The sequence below is a fragment of the Gavia stellata genome, chromosome 5 (genome assembly GCF_030936135.1).
Source record: "Gavia stellata isolate bGavSte3 chromosome 5, bGavSte3.hap2, whole genome shotgun sequence".
NCBI lineage: Eukaryota > Metazoa > Chordata > Aves > Gaviiformes > Gaviidae > Gavia > Gavia stellata.
Window position 1 is genome coordinate 29849695 of NC_082598.1, and position 17791 is coordinate 29867485.

The 17791-nt window shown below is 37.1% G+C and overlaps 1 protein-coding gene across 1 annotated transcript; it reads left to right on the top strand.

Annotated features, from left to right (window-relative positions):
- The first annotated feature begins 251 nt into the window (after positions 1–251).
- On the top strand, positions 252–17580 carry OCIAD1 (OCIA domain containing 1). The gene is made up of 8 exons (XM_059817696.1): positions 252–316; positions 1135–1219; positions 4958–5011; positions 5477–5524; positions 9747–9876; positions 12077–12282; positions 13662–13811; positions 16645–17580. Exons 1-8 carry the CDS (start codon positions 266–268, stop codon positions 16680–16682), a joined length of 762 nt encoding a protein of 253 aa, XP_059673679.1. The 5' UTR covers positions 252–265; the 3' UTR covers positions 16683–17580.
- Positions 17581–17791: the final 211 nt, after the last annotated feature.

A 17791-nucleotide genomic window follows, 5' to 3' on the forward strand; every position in this document is an offset into this window, starting at 1 on the left:
GGGTTTCCACACAGGGAAAGGCCACGGAGCGCGGGCTGGGGGTTTAAGGAGCGTCCGCCGCCCAGGCTAAGCCCCGAGCAGGGGCCCTGGGGCCCAACGACACCCAACGGGGGCGTCCGGCCCGTGCCGCCAGGGCAGGGCCGAGCGCCCCCAGCGGCTGCCCCTCCGCCGCCGCCTCCACGCATGCGCACGGAGCCAGCGCGGCGAACAACGTCGTGTCGACTTCCGGGTCAGCGGTCGTTCGGAGTACTTTCCCCGCCCCGCCATGGAGGCCGGGCAGGGTCCCGGCGGCGGGGAGGTCGGCGACCCGGCCGAGGTACTGTCGTTCGCTCGGCGGTGCTGCCTGTGGGAAACCGCGAGAACTGTGTGGGAGCCCGTGTGGGGCTTGGGGTTGTTTCTGCTGAGGGTGTAGGCGGCAGGCTCGGGGCCTGCACACACCCTCCGCCGGCCGGGGAGGGGGGATTTGTGTCAGTCTTTCTCCCGCCCTTGCCGTGAGTTCCCTGGCGGCCTGCGGAGGTGCGGGGACGGTGCCCCTGTGGCCTTTCCGGTGGCCTTTCGTGTGTGGGGGGGGCTGGCAGGAGGTGTTCTTCCCGCTCCGGGTGGCCTTCTCACATCTGCCCTTCTCCCGGTCGGCCATCTGGCAGGGAGCCTGGTCGCACGCCTTTCACGACAGGAGAGTGTCACGCACCTACCTCTGGTAGAAACTTCTCACCTGCTGGCAAACCAGCTGGTCAGCTTTCACTGAATACGTGCATGTAAACGGACAACACGCATTGTGTAATTGAAACCCTGACAAATATTTAAAAAAGGGATTCAGTGAGCTGTCAGAGTTCATTAATGTGGAAGACTGGTTGCAAGGACCAAAGCAGACTTTTCTGAAGGAAAAAGGAGTGGACTGAGTTGGGGTTTGAGCATGCAGAAAATATTTTCTGCTCTCTCATGTGTTCTGTAGAAGCATCGGATTTTTTTGATGATATATTTCATGTGACATAGACAAAAGGTGCCAGTTCCTTAAGAATAGGTGCCTGAAAGTACAGGCATTACAAGGTGTGAAAGTTAGACAAAGTTTTTAAATGAAAAACCCCTCCAAACTTCTTTTCCTCATTCTTTTCTAATTTATTTCCTTAATGAAAGAGGGAAGTACCAAAGCCTTATGTGCCGACAGAGGAGGAAAGAAGACTCCTCAAGGAATGTGCTGAAGAGAGTGCCCGGTATAGAGGTAAGTTCAGTTTGCTGGTAAACTTGGTTTGCTTTTCTTCCATGCTTAGTTTTTGTTATCTGAGGCATTAAGGAAGGCAGGCCCGGGTCAATGTATCACAACAGTTCATTAACAAGCTTCACATGGTCTAAAATTGCATTCCAGTAAATGCTGATCCACGTAGGATTTACATTTATTATGAGTTTGCAGGACGGGAATTTTGTAAAAGGTGCAACATATTTTGTAAGGTTTATGCTTTATAACAAGATCCCTTCGTATTTTAAATTAATATGCTTGTTAAAAGACTAGATATAATTAATGGAGTCTTTATGTATCTGAATATTATTTTTGTTATTTCTACATTTTTATTTTCAATTTTTATTGTTATTTTTAGAATGGAAGAATAAAATAGTTTAGCTTAGAACCATTGCTTTCTGTCTTTCTAGAGACTTGTGAAGAGAATGGTGTATAAATAGTTGCTCAGCTCAATTTTTGGAGAAAATTTCTGTGTCTGTGCATGACCAGGCATTTGGGCTTTTTTCCCTGTAAATAAAAGCTAAGATTCTCAAGCATGATTCTGCAGTCAGTAATGATTTCTGTACTACAGCTAGTATACAGGAATAATAAACTTGCATTTTTTTCACAGAATATTTTGTGTCTCAATTTATTTGAAATATCAAAGTTATGTTGGGTTTGATGGCATTAATTGATGGCATTCATTCTTAACATTGTTTCTGTAATCCAAAGGTTCAAGACATATCCGGTTTTTATACACCTGGTCAAGAGGCTTGACCAAGCCTTCTGATGTGATTGTTACCCACTATTTTATCACACACTAGTAGATGACTCCTGATGCTGATAAGTGGCTTAGCAGAAACCAGGATGGATGAAGAATTTAGCAGCTGATTTGCTAAATTTAGCACACAGGGGCTCTGATTTCTCCTGGCAGCCAGTGCTTTCAGGGGCAACTTCTTAAGCATTGTGATTTTGAATAAACGATTCAAAGTTCTGCTTTATCTTTCTCCATTGCTTTGCATTCTCCTTTTCCACTTTTATTCAAATACCTGGAAACCTTCAGCTTGTCTGCTAAAATCTTGCTATTTTCCTTATATTTTTATAAGTGAAGAGAGTCAGGTTCATTAGTAGTAAGATGACGATTCTTTATGGATTATTGCTAATATCCCTCCTGGAAGACAAGAGGGGAGGGAGTTGTTTGTTCTTGTTCAGGTGTTCTGCTGTGAGTTCTTGATTGGCAATGTAACTTACTGCCCTGTTCATCTTTATACAGAGACTGAAGAAACAACACGAAGGTATTGTTGAGAAGCCCCAAATTAGTTTCTTCAGTAACTTCACTTTAGGGAGCTACACAACAGTAACTGAGAGGTTTTTTTCAGGAATTGTGTACTGTGCAGTTATCTCACTGGGAGAGCCGAAAGCCCGTCACTGTTTTCTAGGTCTCCTGTCTTTGTGTTATCGTTCTGCCTTATGTGTATGTAGATTGTTGTATTCACTGTATTAAATACATATTATTTGAATGCCCCTTTGCAAGAGGTATGGGCTGCCTGTGTGACTGCCCTCATATCCTCACTTCTTACTGTATCAGTTCTTGTTATTCACAGATACTACTATAAATCTGTGTATTTTCAGTTTGTTTATTCAAATTTCAAGCTGTAGCCAATTTTTACTAGTTCTTACAAACCCTCTCTGTTTTGCAGTAGTTTCTATTGACCGCTTCTATTTCAGAAATGCTTGCTAGTCATTTCATAATTCAGTGTAATATATGCTTTACTGGTATTTCTAATTGTTAATCACATTATCATATAATCTAAATTCTAATACTGTAAAAATTTACATTACAATCTACAACTTTATCCTTCGCCCTTTTAATCTCACTAACAAAATCAAACCAGATCAATATGATTTTTTTCCCTAGAGAACCATTTTGACTAGGTTACATTACATTCCCATCCTTAATTATCTGCTGCTGATATATCAGCCTTCCATCATTTTTCCTAGGATTTATTCTGTTTCTGAAGCAGGAAAAAGTACTTTTTGCCCATAGCAGTGAAAAACATTGATATTTTCTGATTTATTGAGCTGTTTTTGTTTTTTTCTATGCTTGAATAATTATTCATATTAATTTTTATGTATGAACACAATTTTCATTTATATATTACTCTTTTAATTTCTAGTTACCATTTTAGGTCATTTATATGCTCACATATTAGCAGCTGTTTCAAATAAAGTGCTTAACCTGTCTTTGATGTCTGGAGTATTTGTGTTGGGCCTATAAATCATTTCAAACCTCTAAGGGTTAGACTGAAGTCCTCTGTAATAGGTTATTTTGGATTTTTTTTTTTTGAAAACACACTCAAACACCCTTGTTTCTTTTTCCTCTTACAACTTAGCTTCAAATCTGCACTACCATTCTATATCTCAGAAAATCTAGAACTCTAACATTTGGAAAATCTAGGTCTAGAATCTCTAAAAGCATCAGGATTTTAATCTTTAATAGACTGGAAGATTTTATTCTCTATTTTGACGTGTTACTCTAATCTTGCTTGTGAACCAAGGAGCCAATACTTTTTCTTAAAAGTGGATGTCACTTTTACCCTAAAATGCTGGTTGGGCTCCTAAGCTAGTTTAGACCCATGAGAATAAACTGTTAGTTTGCAAAGTATGTAATACTGTGCTGTCCAAATTCTAAAAAATACCATTTATCTTCAAATATGGACTTAATTAGCAGATTGTGTGCATCAAAGCACTACAAACATCTAATGCTGTTGCAAAAATTTCTCCCCTAGGTAAAGTTTAAGTTATTGAGCCTTTTTGTAACATCTACATTTTCAGACCTGCTTGAAATATAATTTCATTATGACACATCTAAATCTTTAATGTAATCAACTTTAGTCTGTCATGTTTGTTATTTCAGTGTCACTGTATCTTGTGTAGGCATGGTGGTCTTTACAAATAGGTTAAAAGTTAATATTCCCAATATCGTAATTATCATTGCTTGAAATAAGCATTCCTTTTGTTTCTTGCAATCTTCAAATGCTTCCTGCCACCTGAACTCTTTCAATATGATAAAACTCAACATGAACTGTTAAGCTGATTGCAATAGGCAGTAATGCTGTTCCATGTTTGTCGTCTTCTCTGCATTCCTCACCCTACCCCTGAGTTGTATAGTTTGATCCATAAGCTACAGAAAAAGCTGCCCTGTTCTTTAATTTGCTGGTGAATAAAACAGGTTACCTAATTTTTATCAATGTAGTTTATATCTCTAAGAGTTAAGACTTTTTCCAAAGTTCTTACATTAAAACAAAGTCAAGACTTGTGGTTATCAAAAATTTTTAGAGGCACTGGCCTCTATGTAACTTGCCTTCCATCCTGAAGAATTGTGTATGCTTCTCTGGTTTAAAGTTCTGCATCCTGATGCTTTAGCAGTTGTAGCTAGACCTGGCATCTAGTCCGTAGAGCTTTATCCCATCTGGCATTGGCTTTTGTATTGTAGGAAGCATGAAGTCTAATGAACACAGGATGACTCATTAACCAGTACTGCATAATTTGTAGTAGGTCTTAAAAACTGGAATTGAGAATGTTTCATAATTTATATACAATTTGTTAAATACATATATATACTTGCATTCTTATACAAATGAGCTTAGTAAGGCCTAGCAACTCATTGTATTGCATATTTTGTTAAATATGGTTGAAAATATTAAAAATCATATTTTAAGCAACTTCTCTTCTTCTTCACAGCTTTTCCTTTGGCTGCAGTGAGCATGCTTGCTACTAGTTTCTTAATTAAGAAAGGTAAAGTATAAACGTACTTTGGGTTAATTTGGATTTGCTCAGATTAAATATATTTCTGCTGTTAATAAAGTTACTATACTAATACAATGACTAATCTACCTATAATTCAAAGAAGTTCAAACTCTTCAGCTGCGTGACTTGCAGTTCCTAAAACTAAAGAAGAAAGAAAACTTTAAATTAAAATCAAACTCATGTTCATTTTATGTTGTTTGACAAATGCAATATCTCAGTGATTATGAAACAATATATTCTATAGTGTGTAGTAATACTGTGTGTGATATGATTAAAGAGGTAATTCTTAGATTTTTATAATTTTATGGGGAATTCAGATGTTATGTTTTCTTGAATTTTCTTCAACGTTAAGTGTAAAAGAGTAACCTGCTACCGACAAACATAACTACAGTTGATGTTTTCCAGCTTAATTGTTAATAACTTCTTACTAATTACTTTGATCCTCATTTTCAGGTGTTCTAAGAGATAGCTCAAGATTTGGCTCTTTTACGAAAGTTGCATGTAAGTAAAAGTTACATATAAATTTAGCTTGTATTCATGCCTTAGGTTCTGGTGTCTGTTACGCAGATGTAATTCCCATGAGACTAGCTGGCTGATTCACTGTGACTCCACGCTATAGAATTATAGAATCATAGAATATCTCAAGTTGGAAGGAACCCATAAGGATTGTTGAGTCCAACTCCCTGCAAGTCCATACGACTAAGAGCATTGTCTAGACACTCCTTGAACTCTGACAGGCTTGGTGCCATGAGCACTTCCTGGGGAGCCTGTTCCAGTGACCGATCACACTCTCAGTGAAGAACCTTTTCCTAATGTCCAATCTGAGCTTCCTCTGATGCAGCTTAATTCCATTTCCTCGTGTCCTATTGCTGGTCACCAGAGAGAGGAGATCAGCAACTCCCCCTCTGCTGCCCACCTTGAGGAGGTTGCAGACTGTGATGAGGTCACCCTTCAGCCTTCTCTTCTCCAAGCTGAACAAACCAAGGGACCTCAGCTGCTCCTCTTGCCCTGGAGACCTTTCACCACCTTGGTCGCCCTCCTCTGGACACACTCTAGTAGTTTGATGTCCTTATATTGAGGCGCCCAAAACAGAACACAGTGCGCGAGGTGGGGCCATGCCAGTGCAGTGTAGAGTGGGACAATCACCTCCCCCGACAAGCTAGCTGTGCTGTGCTTGATGCCCCCGAGGACATGGTTGGCCATTTTGGCCTCCAGGGCACACTGTTGACTCATATTCAACTTGCCATCAACCCAAACCCCCAGATCTCTTTCTGCGGGGCTGCTCTCCAGCCTCTTGTCCTCCAATTTGTATGTCTAACCAGGATTACCCTGTCCCAGGTGGAGAATCCAGTACTTTATAGAATCATAGAATCAATGCTTACATTGGTACAATTGTGCCTGAAGATAGGAGTAAATGATCTGATATAGCCGATGAATAAGTTTCACCTTGCTGCAGTTAATTCTATCAGTCAGCAACTTTTTAGATATGTTTCTTAACTGCAACATCTCATACTGCAAGAACCTATTCAGTGTCAAGAGGTAGAGCATTTTGTTTATTCACCATCTTTGAATTTGTGCAGCATGTTTTAGACAAGTTTTGCCTATAGGCTTTCCATAAAATTGTAAGATTTGAAATATGCTTGACAAGTGTAACATAAGAATTCAAGATAAAAACATTGTAAATAGATAAGGTACATGCTTACTTTAAATTACTTTGCCAGAGTACGCCCACCCCTCCCTTCCTAATTTGAAGGTCTTTATTCATGCGTCTCACTTGTCCCATTCAGGCTATTTTAGTGCCTTTTTTTCCTGGACATTATGTATGTACAATTGTAGGAAAACAGCGATTTCATGTGAATGATTTTGGATTAAGTATAATCAAAAAAAAAAATTAATAAATTAACCTTTTCAGTGTAATACATGACAGTAAAAGAGGAAGTTGCCATCTTGCCAATCTGCCCAGATAGAGCCAGCTACTCTTACAGTTTACTTTGGTGGGAAGAAGGTAAAACCCATGATTTGTGGTGAAGGAAGTGTTGTTTAAGCAGATAAATGAATGTGAGAGACTAGGGCTGCCATTTGTTTATGCTAAATTCTACTTGCTTTCTTTGCACGCCAAGCAATGTTATAACACAAACGGTTCTAATAAATAATAGAATTACTATTTCCCTAATATTTCCTACACATTTCTAGTTAAGGACTACATTCTTCGTATTTAACAGAACTAAGTTTTGAAATCAAGGGAGAAAATAAGGAGCAGCTGGACATGACCAACTGTTCTTGATGTTAAGGTTATAAGCCAAAATACATCTGGCTTCTCCTTTTCAGTATACACTGGTAGGCATATGGACTTTCATTTTATACTAAAATAATTTTCCATAAAGTGTGTGTTTTGGTTGTTTTTCAATAGGTAACTTTTTGTGATTTATGTGCATTTTAATTAGGGGGATTTTTCTGGGACATATTTGGAGTGTAAAAGGCCTGACTTAAGGAGTTCTCATTTCATCCTCATATTGTTTAGGTCAGATGTCCCTACTGTCTACAGGATCTTCCTGAAAACTACTGCAAGGGAGGTAGTTTACAGGTCCAAATTATGTCTCGTAATTTGACTGCACGTTCCTCCTGCAGTGAAATCTGATTAAAGGAAGCAGTGCAGTTGTGGTTTTGGTTTGGTTTTTTTTTCCTCCATGAGTTCTGAAAGAAGAGCATGTGCAATTCCAGGCACTGCTGCTAGTTCATAGCTAATTGATGTTAAACCACAGTAAGACAGTTCTTGCTTTTCTGGTGTCACTGATGTGAGCATACTTTTCTGTATCTATTGATTACAATAGTCTGTCTTTGGTAATGGTGTGTGTCACTTGTGGTTGTTAGATTCTTTTTCTGAAGAGTATCTATGCCTGCTTACAGTAATTGGTCTTTTATATATAACTAACATAGTTGAGTCAGGTTTTTTTTAGTCTCTGTGTTGCATCTTGCCCTGCTTTGCCCCTCTTGGTTTTATCTGGAAGTTGAGAGGTGTTTCATTGTCTAGATGGGATTTTTCAGATTCCAGGATGTTCTTCTGCTTATAGGAATTACTCATAACTTTTCTCAGTAGTCTTCTAGGCACTCTGACAATTTAATGGAACTTCTAGTTAGTTGTGACTGATACACAACATTGACAGCATCCCCTTCAACACAGTATAGAGCTATTGGTCTTCTATCGCTCTTTGGCAAAGAAGGGTAAGATCCATATGGCCTATTTCATGTTAGCCTGCAGTGGGACCTGGCCTCTTTTATCCATCTCTGATCAGCTTCTCTAAGGTCTTGTCACAGTGAATACAGAAGAAGCAGAGAGCAATAATATCTAATTTACTGTGCTAACTTCGAAAATGTGGATCATCTGGCTGTTAGTCCTGTAATAAGAGAAACCAAATATTTTAGACAGTAATTACTTTGGGTGAAACATCTTCCAGAGAGATGCTTCCACTTTTCTTGACTGCAGGGCCTCAAGAAAAGGAGACTTTCTCATTGTAATTTATGCCAAAGATTAATCACCTTTGCTGCTTAGCTTTACTTGGCTAAATATTTAGTTTGAATTCTTTTTGGGCCATTTTTCCTTTTAGGGACTTGTAATTTTTCCCTTTGCGTGTATTTATAGTGTTTGAGATGTCTTCCGATTTTTTTGACCTGCTAAACAGCTAAACCCTTACATTTCCCATTTGTAAACTTCAGTCATAATTGTGGCTGTTCTTGTCTTTTCCCTTGGAGAAGGATTTTTAACCTCCTTTTGAAAATACAGACATTAGAACAGGAATCACGATTTCAGTACCAGTACAGCAGTGTAGGATAAAATCCCCTTTTAATATTGATTCCCAGGCAATGTAATCTACAGTGCAAGGACCTCAGAGGATTAATGTTACTGGTAATTAACTCTTTCCTGACTTAAAAATGATTGAGATGATTGTTGCGTATGAAAGAAGGATCTAGTCCTTTTCTCCTACAAAGTCAACAACAAAACTTCTATTAATTGCCATTGAATCCTTCATGCTCTGACCCACTCATAAAACTTGAAGGAGCCAGTTGATGGAAATTTCAGTTTTAAGCTCGGAAAGTACTATCATGATCGTTTATTCTTATGTCCTGTCTAGCAGGTGAAAATATCTCATGCACTAAATTGAAAGCATTTGTGTAGAGATTGCAAGGGTTCAGCTAATTCAGTTGTTTGCCCTCCAGCAACCGTATCATAGAATCCTCCTCTTCAGAAGATACTGAGCCTAATCCTAAGTTAATTTAGACTTTTTCTCATACCAGTGAAAGCCTTTTCAAAATCTGACTGTTCTGATGGATTAAATTAGCAGAATTTACTACCTTTGTTTATTCCTAACTGTTTCATCATCTTTGATAGTTAATTGTTATTTCTGGATCTTCATCTGGAACTGATTGCAAGTATTTTCCTTTTTTTGTCACCTTTCATTCATCAAGTACTAGCTGAAATCATCTGATGCTCATGCCATGTCTAAATCATTGCTCTATGTCTTTTTTCAGCTGTTACATTTGGTTTTAGCACCCTTTGTCTGCAAAAGAAGCAGAGAGATGATTACTGCATGGTTTTGTTTTAGATCTGAACTGTTTTTTTTCTTTTATTCAAGATACTGTATAATTTATTTGAAATTATTATTTTAAAACTATGTTGAATGTTATGATACAGCATATAAAACCATCTTTTTTCCTTTTAAAAAAGTTGCTGGAATGTGTGGATACCTGGCTGGAAAGATATCCTACTTGCCAATCTGTAGCGAGAAATTTAAGAAACTGAAGGATTCCCCAATAGGAGATGTTCTACGACAAGCTCAGAGACATAGTTCACATAAGTAAGAATTTAATTCTCTTTTAAATTTAAAACTTATTCTTGAATAGGACATTTTAAACACTAACTAGGCTCCAGTTTTAATACTAACAAGGCTACATTTGCAGCTTTCAAAGACCTTCAGAGGTGCACCTTCCCTCTGTCCTCTATTACCGCAAATTTGCCACTTTCAGGAAGCTGTGTCTGTATCAGTTGGCCAGCTACAAAACACACATTTTGAGCTCTTTACATACAACTGATCACTTTGAGGAGCAGAAAAAGAAACATTTTACTTAGCAAAATGTATTCCTTGTAAATTAAGATGTTTTCCTATGGAATTTACTTAGAGTAGTGTGACAGCAGAAGTTGCCTCCTTAGTTTAGAAGTAAACTAAGTTGACTGAAGTAAAATAGTGTTACATTCTGGAAGTTTTCCCATAGTTTAGTTTGATTGAAGTAGGAAGAGGGTGGAAATGATTTCAGTGTTTATCAAAGGAAAGAGCTCAGTAAACAATATCAGTGCAGGAAGAAGCATGGTGGTCAAACTTACTGCTGTTTGTTTAAATCCTTTACATCTGTAACAGCATTATGCTGTACATATGAGAAACTCATCAGGTTCTTAAAACTATTTCCTGTTTTGTTCCCAAATGTTTTCTACCTCATGTGGTTTTTAATTGCAAATGACTTTTGGAATATCTCACTTAAACCCTTGATTCAAAACTGGGAGAGTAGTGTTTGTACAGTGCCTAGTAGTCCTGCTATGTATGTGCTAAGATTTGTTAAATGCTTATAAAGGGCTTGATTAAATTCTTAATTACTTTATAAATTCAGATTTATGAGAGTTTTGTCTGCAAGATCTACCTTTATTCTGAAATGTTTATGTTTTTATGACATCAAACATAATTTTAGGAATTACCACTTTACACATTTACTGTATAAACTCAGCTGAATCGGAGCTGGACTTTTACCTTCACTCCCCTCCAGTTTCTAGCAAGAAATTGTCGTGATTGTTAACTGTGTTTACTCTGGGTGAGAACCTGTTTAAATGCCATCATCTGGTGCACCAGTAAGTCCCTTCAGCCTTTAATGACCCACTCTTTTGTGTCTGTAAAATTTTATTTCCTGAGTGATAAATTCCAGTTTTATTTTCTTGATTGAATGATTAATTTAAATTCATTCAAATCGCATTATTGTCCATACGTGCTACTCTTTTAAGCCAGCAGAAATCATTACACTTCCATGGTCATTATACATCTGCTAATCAATGTATTTTGGTAATTCTGATTCGCAGTTAAAAATAGGTAGGGAGCTAAAAGATTAGATAGTTCTTTAAAGCTGTGTTTGCATATACTTGAAAAATATAATTAAGGCAATAAAATGGCTTAGCTCTGTACATTTATTGTGAGAATAAACTGAAGACTAGTTGCAAATGTTTTTCCATATGAAACTCAAAGTACAGCTAAACAGAAATTTAAAGTAAAAAATGAATAAATACTCTAGAGACGTTCTAGTGGCACCAAGTGGTGGCATTCTTGATGAGGAGACACGTTGTGTAGTGGTTTGCAGGGTCATTCTGAGTACGTTGCGAATGCTTTAGAGTATCAGGCATCAGTTTCCAGAATATTCTTTATATGATCTTACCTTTCTTTCTTTATAGAAAATTCATTAATGTTTCTGCTGAATTCAGCAACTCAATAAACCTTCATAATTCAATTTCCCCAAGATAGCTCTTCATTCTCCCTTTCTTCTGCTGTTCAGTACTAATCAATTACAGCAGCTTCTAATGATGAAGGGTTTTAAATTGCAAATTCTTCTTAAAAGGCCTTTAAAAATAACTATAGTTCATGCTACCACTAGTTACATAGAGCACACCTATTTGTGTCTGGTGTGTTTTTTTGTCTGAAGACTCCCTGGGGGAAGGGATTGTCATTTTCGTCTTATAAAGTGCAAAATACTTTGTCTCTCTTGTTTTCTGTTCTGGAGATTTTCAGGTATGAGCTAAGTTTCTGTGAGGAAAGGAAGGGTGTTGGGGAAAGGACTATATAGATCTTTGCAATGTAAAGGAAAAAGAAAACAAAACCCCCCAAACTTTTCTTTTAAGACGATAATTCATGTGGAAACTGAGCCATTTAAAATAAGAATATTTTCTTGAACTGCATATACTGTTACTCTCATAGCTCCATTTTTAACTTTAGTATTTCTGTATTTAATTGTATTATTTTCCAGCCGTTCCAGTCGGAAATCTGAATTTTCAGACATGCCTTCTCAGTCATTTACTGAATCTTCTCCAAGAGCTGGATTCCCAGTTTCTTCTAGCTATTCAGATGATTATAGTTCAACAGATAGAGCCCTCTCAAGTTATGATCCTGTTCCATTCAGTGCTTCCCTGAATGAATCTTCACCTACAGGAATTACTGATTACACTGTTCAAGGTGTGTTTTGTCTTAATATTTAGCAGTTTGTAGTACAATGACTCTTGCCTTTCTTTTAGATACTTCTCTTACTAAACTATGTGTTTTCATCCCATGCAAACATACATGGTACAATATAGTGGTTTTGAATGAAACAGCTTGAAGTTCCCAGAGTTGTTTTTACACAGAAGGTAAATACATGTATTATTTTGTATTCTAACTGTAAACTAAACTCAGGGGTTTTTCATGTTTTGTAGCTCTAATTGCAAGTAAAGATCTTAAATTAACTTAAAAGGTTTAATCTGTTGTGAAACTAAACCTGCAAAAAACTCAGCCTGACTTGAAGTTCTTTTTTTTGTTAAGGTGAATATGCCATCCTTTCACTGCACTAAATAAGCCATAGTCTCTACCGTTTGTCTGCTAGCCTTTCTGAGGTTGTTTCATTTTCACCACCGTTGGTGCAGTAGCTGTATGCCACTATAATTCAGTGACATTAAACTGGTTTTTACAATGTGACAAACATTTAAATCTTCTGACAACTGAATGCATACTGTGTTGTGTCTGGCAACAGCTGATTTTCTTACAGAGAGCTAAAATGGCTTTCAAGTACTGTTCCATGCAGCTGTTCCCCTCCTTCCAGTTTGAACTCTGTCCTCAGCTATTGCAAGGGAAACACACAATTCTGAATTCAGGTCTCTCTGGTACACAAAGGAGGAAGTTACTGTCAAATGCAGAGTTTTGTACTTGGAATTAATTTGGATTTTTTAACTCCTTTATGGAAAAGATTTTATTTCACAAAAAAGCCCTTTCATGCAACTCTGTTTTAGTTACGTAAAAGTATCAGATGTTAATGTGTCAAGGAAATTGTAATTACACTTTATCACAAATATCAATAGTTCGTAGAACCTTAATTATAGAACGAAGATTCTGCATTATAAATGTGCATAAAAGTATACAAAGTTTATCAGGTGCATATGATGGATGTAGTCCTAATTCTTTGAAAGCGTGATTTAAAGCCTGAATGCAAATCCTTGAGCTTCACTTAGATTTCTCTTCAGAAATCATAAATACATGAAATGTATGATTATCATATATTTTACATATAGTGACCAGAACTATTTTATCCATCAACAACACATGGTTGTTCAGATTTCCACGGGGTAAAATGAAGAAAAGGAGTTAACTGCCAATCTTCCAAAGTGGTTTGACAAAATGAAAAGGATAAAAGGAATGGATTAATTAAAGACCACATACATTCTCAGTTGCATTTAGCATTGCAGCTGTCATGCTCCTTTTAATTTGGGATTGAGCTGTAATTAACTGACATTCTAGAATAGGTTGTAGCCAAGTTTTGGGGTGTGATGCCATTTCTAGTATTTTGGTGTTTGTTTTGTTCTCAGATCCTGCTCCAATTCCAGAAGAAAATCATAAAAAAAAAGGCATCACATATGAGGAGTTAAGGAATAAACACAGAGAGACATATGATGTAATGCTACCACCAAAGGCAGAAACTCCAAGCAAGTTTGCACAGGAAAAAACAGTTAAGGAAGGTAATGTACTGATTTACAGAAATACGTAGTAAATTCAAGTATTGGCAATAATGTTAAAAATGGCTTAATTCTGCTTATCCTTTAAGCAATTTATTTTTACAGTATCTGCAGGTATCGCATATGTGATGTGGTCTTTAGTTTCATATTTCAAATTAACTCTTTTTTCAGAAATATTGAACTTCTAATAGCAAATTATAATTCCTTTTCTCCAGCCATATTGCTTGGTGCCAGACTGAAAATCTCATAACTTTTGCTTTATTGAATATATCGAGCAACCTCTTTCAACAAAGAATTCTCTGACCTCAGAGCTATACTGAAGAGTTTTAGCTATGGAAGGGGGTGTATGTTTTAGATAGCATTGTTCTCTCAAAATAGAGCACATGGTTGATGGTTTTGAAGGGGGGTATTTATGAATTGTTTCATGTGGAATTAGAGGATTTCTATAGAGGCATTGTTTGTAGAGGTTCATTTTCTACATTAAAACTCAAAGGAAGGAAACAGTATTTGGCAGCAATATTGAGATTTGTTTTCACAGTGAAAACCAAAACTTTACACAGCAAAATAAGAATGCAATGTCCTGAAAAATAAGATGCCATTCAGTGAACTTTTTTACTCAATTTTTTGAAAAGGAGATACAGAAGCAATTCATAATTGCTCGCTCTAGAACTTTTTTTAGTGTGACATCTGTGAAAATGATGTTAGCAAGAGGAATGTTTTACTGCTTAATACACTGCTGGACTAGTCAGCTTGAATCATTTGGGTTTGTATGCAGTGTCCAGTCTTGTCAATCACGTTGCAAAAAGATTTGTAGGAATAGCTAACGTCTCCTATCAGGCATAACAGGTGGTAATAAGTATAGAAAAGTATATTAATGCAAAAAGTTCTGAAGCAGTAATAGTAAGCTTTGGAACAGTGATGCTTAAGAGTGTTGGTCTATTTCATGCTTGTGAATTACTTTCTCCAGATCATCTGTCTTTGGACAGATCTACATGGTCTTGAAATAAAAATTATAAACAATTATTGGGTAATGATTTAAATCTGTTATTTCAAGGATGAAAGCCTTTTTCTCTTATTATGTGACTATGCCAAATGAGACATTAAAAAACTGCTGAAGCTGTGGTTTCAGATTGCTTCTAAATTCCATCAGCTGACACTTCATTGATTTACACAGCATTTATTTTTCAAGATATTTCTCCACAAATAGAAAGCCTAGACATGTCACTTGAAAACCATACACAGAAATCTTAAGCAGCGTTCCGCAAACCTTGCCATATTCCATGGCAAATCTTGTGGCTGTGAAATGAGAATATGCATTCATTATTTTATTTTTAGTTACTTGAGGTCTATGAAAGACCTCTGTAAGATGTTGATCAAATACTGCATTCTGTCTGTTACATTTCTGTGTTCCATTTGATGGTTATACTCCAGCTTCGCTCAGTGTAGTTCTAGTCTCAGTGCATGAGATATATAAATAAACTTTTAAGAGTATCTCTCTGTATTTTTACGGAAAAGAGTAAGGAGGGAATACAAAAGTTCAGAAATGTTTTACAAGTGGAATTACATTTAAATCTACAGTTCAGGGATTCTACTGATGTTGTGGGCTAAGATCTGATTTAGCTTCCTGTGTCGCACTGGACATGTTACTTGTTGTATGCATATTCATACGTCCTGAGTCATTACCCATTTGTTCATCCTCTTATCTCTATGTCGTAGGAACCAGACTAGCACTTAGGAGACAGTGGTTTCTGCCCTCTGTTCAAGGACATAAGGGAAAACAAACCATGTTTAAACCAGTTTTAAGCAGCCCCTAACTTCCATCTGCTGGTGCCTTCTCCGTTTGTTGTAGCTGTACAAATATGTGCATCTGCATAGTGATCTGGACTGGACCCTTTTCCAGGGAATGAGCGCAGCCTACTCAGCTGCCATGGTTAATACAGATGGAAATCAAATTGTAGTCTGAGAGAGCTTCTCATCGTGCCTCACTGCAGTATCAGTCAGCTTAAGAGAGATTTGTCAGTGCATTATGCTGTTTGCTGACATCTCACTGAAACAAGGACTATACATTCTGCTTTATTCCACTGGCTGTACTGCAGATAGGTATTAATAAACAGTGGGCTTAGTAATTACCTGCAAGTAGATTTATAAAGGGAAGCCTGACTAGTGTCAGCATTCTACTGGGTTGCATAGATCCATCCTTTACCCTGTCAGTGATTGCAGTCAGTTACAGACTACTTTGCAGCTCACTTTCAAGAGAGCATCTTTTCACTTTCTGGTCATTACTCAGTTACATACAACATACTTCTGAATAAATCCATTAAGAACAGTACCCTGTTTTTTTTTCCTCTCTGACTCACTCGTATACTAAAGGAAGCTGCCAAATAATAATGGCTGAGTAGTTTCCTAGTAGGGATTACTGATTTTTGTTTGTCTTTGAATGTTTTTTTAACTATCCTGAATCCATCCAATTGTGCACGTAACTAGATTATGTAGCCACATTATTTATCATAACATTCCTTGCCTGTTTCCTCCAATTGTCTTTGTTTCATCCACGTTACATTTGTTTCAAAGTAATTACAGATTTTGTAGAGCAGGAATTAGCACAATAGGCCTCTTGACTGAATATTAATTCATTAAAGAATAGTGATTAACAAACTCTTCTCCCCGTTTATTCAAAAGTAGCTTTAATTAGATGTCTGTTGTTCTGTGACTGACACTCTTCCCCACTCACCACTTTAAATGTTAATGCATTTCATCATACTTTTCGGCACTGTATAAGAGAAACTTTTGCAGTTAAATTAAGTCATATGTAACTACTTTTTCTTCTTTTCTGTAGTTAAAGTAAATAAATATGGAGATACCTGGGATGAGTAAGAGCTGAATGAAGAACTGAAGAAAATTCTCTCCTGTCAGCTAACTTGACCTTCATCTAGATTAGTCATGAGTATTGGCACCTTTGGTGTGTTTTGCCAGGCACAACTATTAATAAATGAGGAGAAAATCCTGACTTGCCAGAAAACTAAAAAAAAAAAAAAAGTATTTAGGCTTAATTTTTTTTAATTTTGCATAAATGGCAAGCGAGGCTATTGTGACATGTCGTGACTATAAACCATCTGTGCTATTGTTTAAGAATGAAAAGGGTAACTGGCAATAACTAATACAAGTGTAGCAAAAGGTAAAAATATATGTAAATAAATGCAATCACATGTATTGGGAAGGGAAGGATATCAGAATCTTCTCAAATTTTCAAGACTTGCATTAAAAGTTACCTGTAGAACTAACTTCTTGCTTTGTTTTGTCTGAAAGGGATATGCTGGAAACCTCACATTGTTGTCATGCTTGGTTAGTAACGTTTGGAATAATACTGTGAACTATTCAGGAAAAAAAGGGCTGAGGAACCTAGCCAAACACAGAAGTAAGCACACTTAACTGTTTTTCAAAACTGTTTTCATGGTGCCAGCTCTATCTTTAGACCGTTGTTCTGACTTGCCCACACTAGGTCTCTTAAGACAGTCATTTTGGAAGAAAATGATTGAATGAAACTGCAGGTATTTATAATAGCTATATTTAAACACAGAAGGTTAAACCTGACAAACTTCGATAAAAGTTTGAATGGTATCTTCGCTGTTAATATTAGGTTTTGTGTATTTAGCCTTATTTCTCAGTTTGTGCATGTCATGACAAAAACCCCATGTTTATGGAGAGAAGATCTGGATCAATGGAATATTGCATTATTATTACCTGTAAGAAAAGAGCTACATTGGCAAAACTACTGAAGAGTATTTCCTGATGTTTGCATCGCCTGTTCTGTCTCAATCAAAATGTTGTCTTGCATTAGGGATCCTTATATTCTCAGCTGTGCTGTTTCATCTCACAGCATTGTGTTTATTTTGGGGTTTTGGCTATAGGGGAGCAAAACCAACGATGAAGTTGATAGCATAAAAGCATTCCTGACATCCTTGTTGGAGGTGAAAAAAAACCTA

Excerpts from the sequence above, each read along its gene's own strand:
- OCIAD1 (XM_059817696.1), top strand. The coding sequence starts at position 266 with ATGGAGGCCGGGCAGGGTCCCGGCGGCGGGGAGGTCGGCGACCCGGCC. Across the intron at positions 5,012-5,476 it reads TAGTTTCTTAATTAAGAAAG|GTGTTCTAAGAGATAGCTCA; the intron begins GTAAAGTATAAA and ends CCTCATTTTCAG. Across the intron at positions 13,812-16,644 it reads GGAAAAAACAGTTAAGGAAG|TTAAAGTAAATAAATATGGA; the intron begins GTAATGTACTGA and ends TCTTTTCTGTAG.